Source organism: Octopus bimaculoides, chromosome 12 (assembly GCF_001194135.2).
Source record: "Octopus bimaculoides isolate UCB-OBI-ISO-001 chromosome 12, ASM119413v2, whole genome shotgun sequence".
Taxonomy (NCBI): Eukaryota; Metazoa; Mollusca; class Cephalopoda; order Octopoda; family Octopodidae; genus Octopus; species Octopus bimaculoides.
In genome coordinates this window covers 15,639,109-15,655,848 of record NC_068992.1, presented here as the reverse complement: position 1 = coordinate 15,655,848, position 16,740 = coordinate 15,639,109, and the positions used below count along the sequence as shown (strand labels likewise).

Sequence of the window (16,740 nt, the reverse complement as noted above, 5' to 3'; positions counted from 1 at the left end):
ATTTGTTTCTTTTTGTATCTGATATTTGTTATGGATCTTCTATAAGTATGAAGCTGTATACCTTAATTTGCCATTTGTATATACAAAGGCCAGGAAGAAATCTTATGAAACGGAGTTTATTTTAACAAGATACTTTTTGAAATCACTTGAGGAGACACATCTACACTGAGGGATACACCTAAACTAAACCAGATCTAGGTTAGAAACCAGTTCTTTCTCTATTGGCAAGAAATCTTGAAATAAACTGAATAATGACATACATACATGCATAAACATATGTACACACACATATTATTTAATAAAGACAGTATATATTTTTATGAGCTACTGATAGTTCCATGTGGTGAAAACAAATACAGACAATATTTTATAGCATGTCTAGTGCCCTCATGCAATCCTGATGCTCTACCCACATGACATAACCATTTGTGTTTGTCTCCATTTGAGATGAACACCAATTTTGCTGTGTAGCTAAGAAGTTGAACTACTAGCTCACAGCTCATGCTTTCAAGTCCTCTTGTAAGTAAAATATTTTCTTATTGAACAAAATTATTCAGACATATCTCATGCTTTGTTACGGGTATCTGCAAAATGTATTTAAGTTTCCAACATTTGCCGCAGCATTCATTTTGCTCATATTATGTATAAATTCATTAAGGCTGTGAGACAGCAGAATCGTTAGCTTGCCAGACAAAATGCATAGTTGCGTTTCTTCTGTCTTTATGTTCTAAGTTCAAATTCTGCTAATGTCAACTTTGCCTTTCTTCCTTTTGGGCTCAGTGAAATAAGTGCTGGTATCAATGTAATCAACTAATCCTCTTCCCAAAATTTCGAGCCTTGTACTAACCGTTGAAAGGATGATGTATAAATCTATTCAACCCCTGCTAGCAAAGAAAGTGGTTTTAAAAATTCAGCAAAAATTACAATGCATAGACTATAGTTATTCCATTGAAAAGAATTATGAATTATATTTCTCATGGTGCCTGTATTTTATTTTTTCCCCTTTGCATACAGTTCTGTTTTGCTTTCCATTGGAACCATTTTATAAAATAAATTTTAGATCAGATTGTTGAAGCTGTTTAGAAAAGATGAGATAAAAAACACTGATTAGTCTTAGGAAGAGATTTGTATAAAAGCAGATTTTTTTTTCTCCTCATAACCAATCAAGCATCATAATTTTGTGATCATATTCTTTTATTGTTTCTAAGTATCCTGAAATAGTACTTGTAATAGTTCTTATATAGCTTTTACATGCTATACTTTTATTGGAATGTTATATGAATGGTCCTTATAATAGCTCTCTTTTTAAATGAAAATTGCATCTTCCTACGCAAATTAATGCTATATCAGAATATCTGATTCAAAAGACTAAATAGAATTTTCACTAATTCTTAAATATCTATTTAAAAAATGTCTGTAATGTAAAATGCTTCATAAATATTTGTAAAAGACACATAATGTTTCTGATTGGTTTGGAAGTTTTAAAAATATTTAAATTTTCTAAAGAACAAAAAAAAAAAAGGGAATGAAAAAAAAAATTTTTAATCAAAATATTATTGTTGAATGTGTTAAGCCTGTTTTATATTTTGGAGTGCAGGATATGAGGTCTATTGAATAGCAGACAGAACTGATAAACCAATACAAATGGGAGACAGTTTAATAGTGGAAGAGAAAGAACTTTTTTAAAATTCACATTGCAACATGTTCTTTATCAAATATATGAAAGACAAGGAAAGCAAAGCAAAACAAAACAAAACAAAAATCAACATAAAAAGAGCAATAAATTTCATTATCTGTATCTCATTAACTTTTCAGCAACTAATTTGTTGTAATGTCTTTAAAAACTTCCGAATTAGACTAAAAGCATTTTCTTTCCAGCAGTGTGTTTATTTTTCTTTTGTACAAATTTGATCAGTACAAAAGTATCCTTCTCTGAGAAAAGGGAAGACATTGTTGATATTTAACTAAAACAATTTTATTTAGAATAAGATCAAACTATTTTTTGAGTTTGTATTGAATTTAAATATTTGGTACTGCATTTACCTTCATACTCCTCACTAGTATAATTTTTGTGTTCCTTTATTGGCATGTGAACATAGCTGTCATAGGAACATGTTAATATGGGTTGAATAGATCTATGAAGTCATTATTCTATTTTTCTCATTAATTCTTCATGACCCCTAATAAATTCTAGCTACATTAATTTATGACACTCTTTGAACAAATGAATATGCCTGTCTTCATGGCTGTGGGTTGGGTACCTCAAATACTACTACCCATTACCACCACTCCTCACCATACACAGCCATACACGGCAGTTTCTTGATGTGACTGTACAATGTGCCAAGGTCCTTCCCACCTGCCAAGGTCCTTCCCACCTGCCAAGGTCCTTCCCACCTGCCAAGGTCCTTCCCACCTGCCAAGGTCCTTCCCACCTGCCAAGGTCCTTCTCCATCTTTGCCATTGTCACCCTCAAGCCCATTTTCCATCTGCTCAGCACCCAAAGATGTGAGTATAAAGTCGTGGGTCCTGATAATGTGGTCGATATATTACAGTTTGTTTTGGCTTGCTATTTACATTAATGAGATATAATTTGGCCCAATATACGCCCACAATTACCGTAATTACCTATTTCACTCTATTTCCTAATATTAAATGATACTTCAAATCTTACTGAGGTCAGCTTGACCTTTTCTCCTTCAGTGCTGAGGTTGGTGTAAGTGGCTGTGTTCATTCCCCAAATATGCAATTTTGTGTCTATGTTAAGAATCTAAACGTTACTATTAAGAGTTTCAATACTTAGGGAATAACACTGAAAGATTTACTAGACATGGTAGTTCAATTCTGTTGGGTTTTGCTTTGCTCTTTGTTTTTCTGGATTCAAGTAAGTACCAGTAATATAGTGGACTCAAATTGTTTGAACCCTCCCGCTGCTCCTTGTGGCCTGGTTCCAATATGAGAAGCGTCAATTGTTTGTGGAAAAGAAGAGAAAGAATTATATAATTATGCAGTATTTGGTGCAATATGGCCAAATGGTTGAGAAGTTCATTTCACAACCATGTGGTTTCAGGTTCAGTCCTACAGTGTGGTACCTTGGGTAATCCTGTGCCAACCAATGTCTCGGTGCAGGCATGACTTGCGTGGTTAAGAAGTTGCCTTTGCAGCCATGTAGTTTTGGATTCAGTCTCACTGCTCAGCACCTTGGGCAAGTGTCTACTATGGGCCCAGGCTCACCAATGCCTTGAGAGTGAATTTGAGAGACAGAAGCTAACTGGAAGCCTGTTGTACATGTATGCTTTTATATATATATGTGTGTGTCAGTATGTGTATGTGTGTGTATATGAGTGTGTTTGCATTTGTGTTTGAGTCCCCCCCCACCACTTAACAATCAGTGTAGGTTTATGTCCCTGTAACTTAATAATTTGTCAAAAGGGCCAAATAGATTAAGCACCAGATTTAAAAAAAGCATGAGTACTGGAAGGTGGTGCTCCAGCATGGCTGCAGTCTTGTGGCTGAAACAAGTAAAAGATCAAAATTAAAGATATTCATAGTGACATTGAATACGTTACCAACCTACAGTTACCATAACTTGAATCATCTGAGGCCAAACTACTTTTAGAAAATAAACAAATCAAAGACGAAGTTATTTTTATTTTACATTTAAAGATTTCAAAATAACCATCGTTGAGAATATTATTCTATTCTGAAATTCATAATTTATCCCAAAGTTATACAGTTTTGCAAATAAAAATATTTTTGAAAATTTTGAGTTCCAGCAGAGAATATTTTTGCCTTTTAAAAGGTGAAAAGATATTTTTAGATAAAACATTGAAAAATATGTAAAACTTTGATATGATAAATTTTCAAACATTTTTGTCTGATATTAAATTTTCAAATGTGAATTTGGTGGTTGTTAAAATTTATATGTTTATAAGAATTCTTAAAGTGAGATATGCCTAATTACCAGATATATCATTGCCTACTTACTTTATTTAAGCCCTTCACTGCCTGTGTAGCATAAACCCACCAGTTTTTATCATAGGGCAGGTCTAGGTTTTTGCAAATTACCCAGTGAATATATTGTGCTGCTCTATCATGCCTGTTGAGATACTATGGAAGGCGCAAGACTGCACATGGAGACATGATCAATGGTTTCATTTTGTTGTTTACATACATGACATGTTGGGCTACAACCGTTCATTAACATGTTGGCCTGGTAGTTCCTTGTAGATAGTCATTGATCTTGGGCTGCTATGATAAACCCTTCTTTGTTAACTTTTCTTCATTTTTCTCAATTCTGGTCTGTCTTTTATGCTTCTTCCCAGTTGGATCACTTTTTTTTTTTTTTTTTTAAATTTTTTTTTACAGTTCTGCCTCAATATTGCACTTCATATGTTTTGTTCCCTGATGGAAGGCTTTCTTCTCCCAGGTGTTCTTGGTTTTGGATTGTTATCAATGCTCCAGCATTTTTCTAGGTTTTTCTAAGTAATGGTGTCGACCCTACTCAAACCCATTTTTACCCTTGGGAAGAGGTGTTCCATATTAGTCTGGCCTTTCTTCTTTGATCTGTCTAGACTAGGAGGCCTTGCCAACATAATCTCAGGAACAGGGTGGTGCAGAGGGTGCAAGCACACCCCTTAAAATTTTGCGGGGACAATGAAAACACTTTGAACATCCTCTTGCAAGTTACTCGGTGATCCTGCCAGTACTGATACCACATAAAAAACCCCATCTAGTCCACACTGTAAAGTGGTTGATGTTTGGAAAAATATCCGGCTGTAAAAATCATGCCAAAACTGACCTCACCTGTGCTCATGCCATGTAAAAACCATTCAATCTGCTGTGTGGGAAGGTTGGTATTAGGAAGGGCATCCAGCCATAAAAACCCCCTGCTAAAATGAACACAGAAGTATGATGTAGGCTCCTACCTGGCCAGCTCCTGTCAAATCATCCAACCCATGCTTGCATGGAAAGCAAATGTTAAATAATAATGATGATGGTGATGATGATGATGATGATGGTGATGATGATGATGATGATGGTGATGATGATGATGATGATGGTGATGATGATGATGATCTGCCATTAAGGAATACAGTGAATGGAATGGTAAGAATTAATGAGAGTAACATCAATTGGTCTTGGAGGAGTCATGACAGAGTTTGAAAGTTCAGTGGAACAGAGACTATTTGAGTGTTGTTTAGAGATAGAAGAGATAAGGAAAGATGTGACTTGAAGGCCATAAAGTGATTGCTAAATGTTAGAATCAGGTTGAAGGCTTTTGGTTGGTGTTTGGTTAGTGTTTACACAGAGAGAAAGAGAACGAGGTGCAGAGGGAGAGAAGAGAATTTACGGGTGTATGCATATGTGTCTATGTCTCAGATATTTTTTCACCTAGATATGATGTGACTGACCAGGTCACTAACAAGGATCTGATTCAAAATGTTTTGGTAGAATATATTTGTCAACATTACTATTATTATTATGTGCTAAAATAACTTTGATTTTTCCGTAAATCTGTGTTATTAGAGCTGATATTATTCAATATTTAATGATGGAGTTTGTAGGCTAAGCTGATTATTATTTTTCAGTTAAATTGATGTTCTTTAGTGTGCAACATTAATCAGCTGAACTCTAATGGTTATTAATCAAGTGTGTTTACTCTGCCAATTCCATGCTTTAATCTTATAAAAGCTAAACGATTGACTCACTCTGAACAGTTTTTTTTGCCTAATTTCCTGAACAGAAAACTGCATTTGACTGCTTTTAAAATGGTTATCTCAGATTATGATTCCTGTATGTTACAGATGAGATGTGAAGGCACGTGGCTTAGTGGTTAGGGTATTTGGCTAATCATTATAAGGTCACGAGTTCAGTCTCCGGTGACGTGTTCTGTCCTTGAGCAAGACGCTTTATTTCACGTTCTACCAGTCCACTGAGCTGGCAAAAATGAGTAGTACCTGTATTTCAAAGGGCCTGCTTGTCATGTTCTGTGTTATGCTGAACCTTCCTGAGAAGTTACCATATTTCTGTTGAGATGCTCTGTGTTTCTTTCAATTAATTTTAAATTTAATAAAAAATTTAGTAAAATAACTTAGTTATCCTTAAGCTAGTGTTAGGAACACAGATTGCGACTAAGGTTTGGTGGAAGATTTTAATTCAGAACTTCTGAAAACAGGACATTTGTACTACAGAGCCTGATGTGGTTTCAGGTGGGTGGGTATCAACAGGGTTAAGGGTACGCATGTGTGTGGAGTGCTCAGCCACTTACATATTAATTTCACGAGTGGGCCGTTCATTGATGAGATCAACTTGAATCCTCGTCATAACTGACAAAGTGTGCCAGTAAAATATATAACATGGTCACATCTAGAAATTCTGCTTAAACAGTTTTTTTTTTTATCTGTAGCCTCCACAATGGTGTCCTGCTGAAAAAAAATCTGACCTTGGATACTGCAAATCGGCAACAGTATTATAGCAATAACAATATAAAGGCTAATAATTAATTTGTATATAGTTTGGCACAAGTGTTACCTTGTGGATAAGAAAATTGCTGCCCAACCATATGATTCTGGGTTCAATCTTATTGTGTGGAACCTTGTACAAGTGTCTTCTACTGTACATCTGGGTTGATCAAAGCCTTGCGAGTGGATTCGGTTAATGAAAACTGAATGAAGCCCGTCATATGTAACTTTTCATGTTTAGTGCCTTTAAAAAATTTTTTATGAGTGACGCTGTCATACAAGTTATGATTCATTTCCAATACTGTACAAGAGCATACCTGGTCATGGGAAAACTACTTTACTTGGAGACAGGTGAATGTGGGGAACAAGAAGTGCATCCTGCCATAGATAAATCTGCTTCCATAAACTCCGTCTGATGCATAGAAGTATGGGAAATTGGATGTTAAAATGATGGTGATGAGGAGGAGTAGGAGGATGAGGACGACCATGATGATGATGATGATGATGATGATGATGATAATGATGATGATGATGGTAATGATGATGGTGGTAATGATGATGGTGATGGTAATGATGATGATGATGAGGCAGAAGAGGCGGATGATCATGATGATGGTGATGATGAGGAGATGACCATGATGTTGATGATGGCGATGATGATGATGAGGAAGGGGGGGGGTTGACCATGATGATGATGGTGATGATGACGATGATGAGGAGGAGGAGGATCATGATGATGATGATTATGATGACGGTCTGCCTGTGTAATTTGATAGGATATGTTTTCTCTCATCTAGGAAAGAACGATACAAACTGCTTGAACATTACCAGTCTGTTTGGGAAAATTTTGAAAAGAAATACAAAAGCTTAAAACCAGCTCAGATACTGGAAAAAGAAATGAAAAATCTAACTCTGGCTGAAAAATTTCTCTCTAATGTACAGGAGGAGAAACAACATTTAACAAAAAATATGAAAGGTAAGACCCATTTCAGTTTATTATAACTGTCTTTTGGCTATTTCTGGCCAAATCACTTTTGTTTCATGAAACTGGTTAAGGACTTCACAAAGATGAGCAGGGCTGAGACATAATGGTAAATTCTAGGTGAACTGAGTCAACCACTAAGTGTCGATTTTCATTTTATATCTGCTAATCTTCTTTGGAAGAATCTTATCTCTTGTAATTCTGAGGTTGCATGTTTCTTTATTTATATAAGAAGCATTATTCATCAAATACTACCTCTGGAAAGGTTTTACTGATGGCGTATAAAAGCTTTTAATGAGCATTATTTTATTTCTCCTGTATGTCTTTTATTCCAACTTTGATTTCAAAGGAAAATAAACAGTTCCATGTGTGTATGTGCTTTTTGTGTGTGTATGTGTGTGTGTGTGTGTTTGCATACGTGTGTGTTTGTGTGTGCGTGCTTGTGTAAATGTTTGTGTGTGCATACATGTGTGTATGTGCACATGCATATATGTGTGTGTTTGTGCTTGCATGTGTGTGTGTGTGTGTGTGTGTGTGTGTGTGTGTGTATGATTAGTTTCTGATTGCTTTCTCTCTTCAAACACAAAGCTGAAGATTTTAAGGTAGAGGTGAAAATAAGAATGGTAATTGTGTGCAATCTATGTGTGCGCTTTTATGCAGCAAGCACCTAAATGAGAGGATCTCTCAAGGCTGTATTTGGTGTTCGAACAAGGCGTCCATGTTAAGTTGGATCTGAAGATTATCTTTAAGAACTGTAATGTTTGTGTTTTCACACAACTGTAGTGGCAGGTGAGGAAATACCTACAATATGATATCAGAGCTGTGGCAGTAACCTGGCTGAATTGGTACCATGCCAAGCAAAATGCTTAGCAGTATTTTGTTTGTTTTTATGTTCTAAGTTCAAATTCCACTGAGGCCAATTTTGCCTTTCATCTTTTTGGGGACAATAAAATAGGTACCAAATGAGAAGAGTCATCAACAGTAAATGTCTTAAAGTTGGTCAAACCCAGGCCAGCTCTGATTGATTTAACCTATGACCAAAACAAATCAATCATGATGACCATCCTGTCTCTTGCTTGTGCAGTGTTTATCCAGTATCAGCATTGGGGTCGATGTAATAGACTAGCCCCTTTCCCCCTAAAACTGCTGGCCTTGTATCAACATTTTAAACCAGTATTATATCAGAGCTAAATCGTTTTACTCTTTTTTTAAAAAAATTTTTCATGTTTCAGTCATTTGACTGCAGCCATGCTGGAGCACTGACTTTAGTCGAACGAATCGAACCAAGGACTTATTCTTTGTAAGCCTAGTACTTATTCTATTGGTCTCTTTTACCAAACCGCTAAGTTTCAGGGTCATAGACACACCACCATTGGTTGTCAAGCGATGGTGGGAGGACAAACACAGACACAATGACACACACACATAAATATACATACATACATATATACATACATACATACATACGTACACACATACACACATACACGCAATGGGCTTCTTTCAGCTTCCATCTACCATATCCACTCACAAGGCCTTGGTTGGCCCGAAGCTATAGTAGAAGACACTTGCCCAAGGTGCCACACAGTGGGACTGAACCTGGAATGATCTGGTTGGGAAGGAAGCTTTTTACCACACAGTCACGCCTCTGCCTATAGCCACACCTGCTCCTATGTTTGTAAGCTGATAACTTGCATGTTGTACCTATTTTAATGATATGACTATAAATGCTATTTAAATTCCCTTTTCGGTTTTGTAAAGAATGGCTGTGTAGTTAGGAAGCTTGTTTTGCAACCATGTGTTTTTAGGTTCAATCCCACTGTGTCTCACCTAAGGCCAGTGTCTTCTACTCTAGCACCAGGTCAACCAATGCCTTATGAGTGAATTTGGTAGATGGAGACTGTGTGGAAACCCTTAATATATATGTATATGGATATATGTATATGGTTATGCATCTTTGTGTCTGTATATAGGTGTGTGTGTGTGTGTGTGTGTGTGCGTGTGTGTCTCTTTGTGTCTGTGTTTGTTTCTCTCCCATCACTTGACAACAATGTTGGTTTGTTTATATCCTCATAACTTAGTAGTTATGAGGGTTTGTAAAAAATACATTACTGGGTGGGGTGTGTTGATCAGTTCATATAAATTCTCCAATCCCCAGCATGGCCACAGTCTAATAACAGTAGTGATTTGGTGGAGACTTGGTTACTCTTTTTAGGCAAGTTGAATGACAACATAATGAATGACTCCTCTCATTGCATGACACTAATCAATTTTGTTGAATTAGTTTACCATAGACAAATGATGAAACGAACCCATGTTGAATACTGTGGTATTAATTATGGATAAATATAGTTGTACTCATTTCATAAAGACTCGTATCATGTAGAGGAGTGGAGATACTTCATTTTGTTTTTCTTTAATAGTAATCACCCTGTTCTCACACTACCAATCTATTACAACTCACTGTTTTCAAATTTAGCCATATTGCTATTGCATGCACTACACTTTTCAAATCCAGTTTCTGTGATAGAACAGCTATTGGTTCCTAATTTTGTTTTCACTGTTTTGCTTAGAAAGGATACTCTTTTAGACAAGTCCAAACTGTTCGAGACAGCTACAGCCTGATGACAAAACCAGGTGGCATAATTTAGTTGAATTGAGACTAACTGATTTTCTTTGGAAAATTTGGTCTAAATACTTAAAATGTTAATATATTTGAGGGGGAAAGTGCAAGCATAGCTGTGTTATAAGAAGCTTGCTTTACAACCTCATACTCTCGTGTTCAGTCCCACTTCATGGTATTATGGACGAGTGTCTTCTACTATAGCCCTCAGGTTGACCATAAGCCTTGTCAGTCGACTTGGTTGGTGAAAACTGAAAGAAGCCTGTTGTGTATATATGTATATGTGTGTGTGTGTGTGTGTGTGTGAGTGTTACTGTCTCCATGCCCTGACATTATGTGATAGTTGTAAATGAATATCACCATCATGCAAGCAGTGTCCTTTGTTTCTGATCTGCCATGGAAGCCTGTCTGATCATGGGAGAAGTATTACCTAGCTTGGAAACAGATGAGGGTTTATAAAAACTAACATTTCCCTTCTCCAAGCTTAGATTTGAAACCGAATCTAAGAATTCTCCCTCGTCGGATTTACTGTGAGCAACAGGCGTGAAATCAGGTTTTCTTGGTCCTGTCAAAAAAATGATGGATAGCCTCCCCTCGACCTTATAACCTCATAGATGTCAAACGAAGTTCAACTGGACAGCGATTGACCTACTTAGGTACTAAACCTGCTGCAGCATGTCCAACGTTCTAGCTGCCCCTGATTATTATAAATAGGAGAATTTAGCAGGGACAGATACAGACAGAGACTGTGATGCGCGACAGACCGACCCAGTGCTCTGTGACTATCACACAGAGATTTTAGCCGTGCCACGCAAGATGAAAGAACGAACACACACACACACACACACACACACACACACGAACATATTTAGTCTTCGGATACATCAACTCCACAGATGTATCCTGGTTCCATTTTTTCTAGCAACTCGAAGTAAGTTGCCAAAATTTAATGTAGTGGTGAAGAAGCAGCAAATAAAATATGTTATAGTTGAACACAGTTATCACTTTGTTATTTCACAGGCAAACACATGCCTATTGCACCCTGACCCAATAACACAAACATACAACATACTCCACCACATTTTGGTGGCACCACAACATTTTGGTGACTCCACTAGAGGTTGATGACAGGAAGGACATCTGGCTGTAGAAAATCTACCTCAGTACATTCCATCCAATCCATGCAAGCATGGAAAAGTGAACATTAAAAGGATGACGGTGATGATTTGAGGGAAGATTTCAGCTGTTGCACTTATAGGTTGTTAGTCATCAGTAGGCATTCTTTCCCTGGACCATGGAACAAGAAAAGTTAACAATGTTTGATTGAGTTCAAATTCACTAGGTGTTTCGTAAAAAAAATATTTTGGTAGTTCACTTAATTCTAATGCCTCAGTTCACCTAGCTTCCAGGAATAGGTGTCAGATCCTGTGAGACTGTTACCTGAACAAACAGGTGTTCTGCTTTGCATACTATCGATCCGTTATTTACTTAGCTACAACACAGCAGCTAAACACAGACCCTTAAAAACTGCTTATACTTAGTGATGTTTACTAATTAAACTCATAGTACTAGCTATTCAAAATTACTATTATTTGTGCATAGCTCTATTTTCTCCACTTTTACATAAAACCTAATAGTCATTTGTTTATTGTCAGCTAATCTACATTTAATATAGAAATATATGATTTAGTGGTTAAGTGCACCGCTATGACAGCAAATAGAATAGCATTTAGAAAATTATTATTCACAAGTTTAATGCAATTCGTGTGTGTGTGTGTGAGATGATATGAATTTAGTTTTTAAAAGATGACCTGTCATTTCTCAAAGAACTTTTAATGAAATGAAAAGTTTCTTTCCCCAACAAATAATTGATATATGTCATTTGGTTTAAAATGTGACATGTGTATTTGAGATTAAGTGTCATAAGATATCAAAAGCATGGGTTTATAATAAGGATAAATAATAGTGGTATAAAATGAAATGATATAATAATTATATATATTAGTGATAGAGCAGTTAGTGGGCTACTGAATGGGCTGATATAAGTTTAGATCATTGTATAGTTATCATATGGTATCTCTGACTGAACATGTCACTCTACCTACCTCAACATATCTAGCTGCAATCTCTTTGATTTTTTTTTTACTTCTTTCTTTTGTCGTTAGAAACATTAAGGACTACCATCAGCTGTTAACATAGTAGCTACAGCAAAATTTATCCCACTCATGTTATATGTGGAAATAAATGGAACATAGTGTGTGTGTGTGTATGTGCACGTGCACGCAAGTACTTGTGCGTGACAAAGATAGAAAAAACTACTCAATATGTATTGTATAGTTTTTATCATAGTTATTCTAAGCTGAGTTTCACGTTTCTGATCTTCAGCTTATAATGAATGTGTGTGTGTGTGTGTTTATTCCCACCACCCATCATCTCTCTAACTACAGTATTCTGCTTGTATTGTAACTAAATGGGAGCAGAACTGCATTTTCTCTAGCTTTCCTGTAATACCTCTTATCCTTCTCACTACCCAGAACCATTTCATTTCATAACCATTTCCTTCATTCTTGATACCGTCTGCCCACATTTTGCTTTTATCATTATCCTATGCCACCAAATAATCTCTCCTTCTCTACTGCCATACATCTCTCAATCTCCTCATGCACTGCATCTGTATTTCTACCCTATACTCTTGCAGCCTCCATAATTCTAAGATTGCCTATATTACACTGAGTGACCCTGATGGATACTATGAAATCCTGGGTCTGGCATTTCTGTAGATTTTTGCAGATTGAAATGATTGTGCACATATGTTCTCTGATGCAAATGTGCAATTTTTTCTGGTGGTTCTTCCAATCTAGAATGCACTGCATTTACTCCAGACTACGTCATATATCACATCAATCCTTGGGTACATTTTGAGCTCCTCAGACGTGGGTCCTTGTGTCTAACTTTACCTTCTACCTGGGCTCCTGAGTAAGAAAATAAATAATTGCATGTACAACTCAAGAGTAACAATTGCAAGTAAACTAATGGACCGAATCAAAAAAATAAAAATCCACAGGAGAATGACAAAATTAGCCTTTCTCTCAGCTACCATATTTGTTAGGTAAACTAATGGACAGAATCATATAAAAAAATTTAGGAAAATAACAACAATAAGCCTTTCTCTCAACTACCATATTTGTTAGATACACTAATGGACATATTTATTCACCCGAGTCACTACTCTCCTCATCACTTTCACGAATTTGATTGTCTGAATCACTTTCATTGCCAGCATAAGTGTAAATTCTTCATCGGAAGAATAAATATCAATAATTTCCTCAACTGCAATGATTCCAGGCCTTGCTTGTTTACAAGATGAAGTGCTGGGTTCATTACATGCTTGTTTCATCACAGTGTTTTTTTTTTTTGTCTTTAATTAAAAACCACAGTAAACAACGGCTATGGCGGGAACACCATTAAGTATGAGTCACAGACACACTTGACTATAAAGCTGTAAAGTGATCAGTTGTCTGTTTTAATATTTCATCTTCTTTTTCTATGCGTGTTGTTCATTATCACTTTTGTGAGAATCCAGCAAAGATGACATAAATGTTATTTCTGCTATAGCGGGAACACGGCACGACAGGGTGAAGATGTTGGTGGGCAAATAAATATTGTGCATCCCTCAATACTGTTCATGGCATGATTTCTAGATAGAAATTTCATTAGAGATGGAGGAAGCTGAAACCAACTCTAAACAATTGAAAGGAGTCACACAAAGCAGATTGTTTATTATAACATCACAAGTCTGTGCATGTCACCAGTCAGGGCATGTCACCAGTCTGCTCATGTCACCAGTCTGCTCATGTCACCATCTACCCCACAAAATATCTGAGGAGTAGCTTATTCCACCCCTCATTTCTCCACCTGTCCTGAAGAAGGGCTCATAACCTTGAAATATCGAAGTATGAGATAAAACTCCAACTGTTGTACTGTTTTCCTGTTTTGTAGTTTACTTCATAGTTCACTTTGTATTGTTTTGGTCTTATCTCACAAGTTTGTGGAGGCGCAATGGCCCAGTGGTTAGGGCAGCGGACTCACGGTCATAGGATCGTGGTTTCGATTCCCAGACCGGGCGTTGTGAGTGTTTATTGAGCAAAAACACCTAAAGCTCCACGAGGCTCCGGCAGAGGATGGTGCGAACCCTGCTGTACTCTTTCACCACAACTTTCTCTCACTCTTTCCTCCTCTTTCTGTTGTGCCTGTAATTCAAAGGGTCAGCCTTGTCACACTGTGTCACGCTGAATATCCCCGAGAACTATGTTAAGGGTACACATGTGTGTGGAGTGCCAACAACAACAACATCTCACAAGTTTATAAGCTTATCCAACACAACACACACACACATTCTCTCTCTCACACACACATTCTCTCTCTCACACACACATACATGCGTATATATGAATATACTCACATACACCCATATACACATGTATATGTGTATGTGTGAATGTATGTGAGGATTGACATTCATGGCTTCACTTGAGCAAAGTGGTCATCTTGTTCACACACTTTGTTGAAATTATGACCAGTTGCTTTGTGCATTCAGATGCCTGCAGAATAAGAAATGCTTTATTTGAAAAACTGGTAAGGGTTGGCAGTGGGAAGAGCATCTGGCCATGAAATCCTTCCTCAAAAACATGTCCATCCATTCCATGCCAGCATGGAAGGAAAAAAAGATGAATATTAAACAAACGAGTAGATAAATGAATGGGTGAAGTGGAAACATTTTTACATAAAACATGCATATAATTTGATGTAAACATACAGTGAAATTGTGGTTTTGCTTTAATATTAGTTGATATCGTAGCAAGTTTTTGCCCCATTTTGAACCTGAGACTTGCTTTTTTGTTGATTAAGAAAACTTTGTCAACAACAACTGAATCTGATGACGTCATAAAGAAATTATCCAATAATGCTCATTGGCCAGATAACAGATGGCCTGACTACCATCAGCTAAAAATTAATCATTCAAAAATTGCCAAAAATCCAGCCATGGTTGTTGAGGGCAATCAATCAAAACCTGCATAAGGTCTCCCCACCAAAAACAATGAAAGAGCCATCAAGCAGGTATCCAAACACAGACTGTAGTGCATTAGCAGCCTTCCAGCCACCAGCTTTAGAACTTGACACCTAGACTTAGCACACATAAAGAACTGTCTCTATGATAAACGCTGTTATTATGAAAAGAACTTTTTTTTCCTCTTTTCTGTTAACTCTGTCAGACCATTGGGTTTGACGTTCATTTTGTAAACAATAAATATTGTGTGAAGGATTGAAACCACAACTTTGTTTTCATATTTCCGTCTCATTTCGTTTTGTATTCATACAACTGTTTCAAGTATATTGGTGAAATGGTTAATGTACTGTATTTTACAAGGCTCTTGGTTATATATCAAACCACATCTAATGACATTTTATTGTGCTCTTAAAAGTACATTTGGGACGTATCGCAAAGCAAAGCACACTGTTCTACATAGCTATCAATTGCAGTCTTTGTTACCACATCATTGTAGTATCTTGAAAGAATCACTATAAGCTATGTCAGAAACTATCAATACTTCCAAAACTAGTGTTTCATTTTTCTTTCTTGTTTTTGTTTTTTCTTTTTGGTTTACTTTTAAGTTACGATAACAAATTTATAAACTGTCAATAATGTCAGATTAATTACTTGGGTGGTTTAATCAATTATAACTGTAGAAACAAAGGCTGTGACTTTCATTCTATAAAGGATCTTTTGAAAGCATTTGATATATGTTTAGCAAGCTGCCAGCTTTCACTTACACCAAATACATTCTGTTTTCTTTCTTATTGATTAGTCTGAATAGGTAAACCTTTTTCAAACTTTTATATCGAGGTATAACGATTATTGAGTGAGCTTAATGCAGACAATGTACAGTTTAAATTCTTGCCAGTTAGTTAGTAAGATGAAAAGATATTCGCCAAAATAGGAATTCCCCTGAGAGGTGCAGCTCTAACAAAAATAATTCTGAACTGTGCAGGGTTGTTTGTTCTCGTATGAAGAGATGTTTATGGAGAATGACATTGTTGTCATAATGAGGGGAGAGAGAAATGATACAAGTATAGGGGAGGAACAGAAACTGTTGTTATAAACAGAGGAAAGATGTGGCCCAGCTGTGTCAAGTGATGGTGGAGAGACAGACAGAGACACACACAAATGTGTACACACACATATACAACAGGCTTCTTTCAGTTTCCATCTATCAAATCCACTCTCAAGGCTTTGGTTGGCCCAAGACATATGTACTACAGAGCCTGAGGTGGTTTTAGGCAGGTTGGTATCAAAAGGGTCAATACATAGGACATATTTCTCTGGCATCCATGCATCATATATGATACAAATTCCCATATTTTCTTCCAGTATATTGGAGTAACTTGGGACTTATGAAAGGAACCCCTTATGTTGCTCAGAACAAATGAAAGAAGGGTTAACAAAAAGAAAGTCTGAAAGCAGCCATGGTTGTTTAAGACAAACTTACAAAAATGCTTTGGGCTGATAAAGATTTAAACGAAATTAAAAATATCAAACTTTTCAGTGGAAAAAGATTCTTATGAGATACACAAAAAAATTAAATGACAAAATAAAATGAAGACATTATCAA

The 16,740-nt window shown here is 36.5% G+C and overlaps 1 protein-coding gene across 2 annotated transcripts in view; it reads left to right on the top strand.

Moving 5' to 3' along the window:
* LOC106871211 (uncharacterized) overlaps nt 1-16,740 on the top strand; it is a 168,234-nt gene that overhangs the window by 97,899 nt on the left and 53,595 nt on the right. For both annotated transcript variants that reach the window (XM_014917558.2, XM_014917557.2), the window contains exon 6: nt 7,262-7,440. In XM_014917558.2, the coding sequence (XP_014773044.1) occupies nt 7,262-7,440 (179 nt within the window). The remainder of the gene's footprint in view (nt 1-7,261; nt 7,441-16,740) is intronic.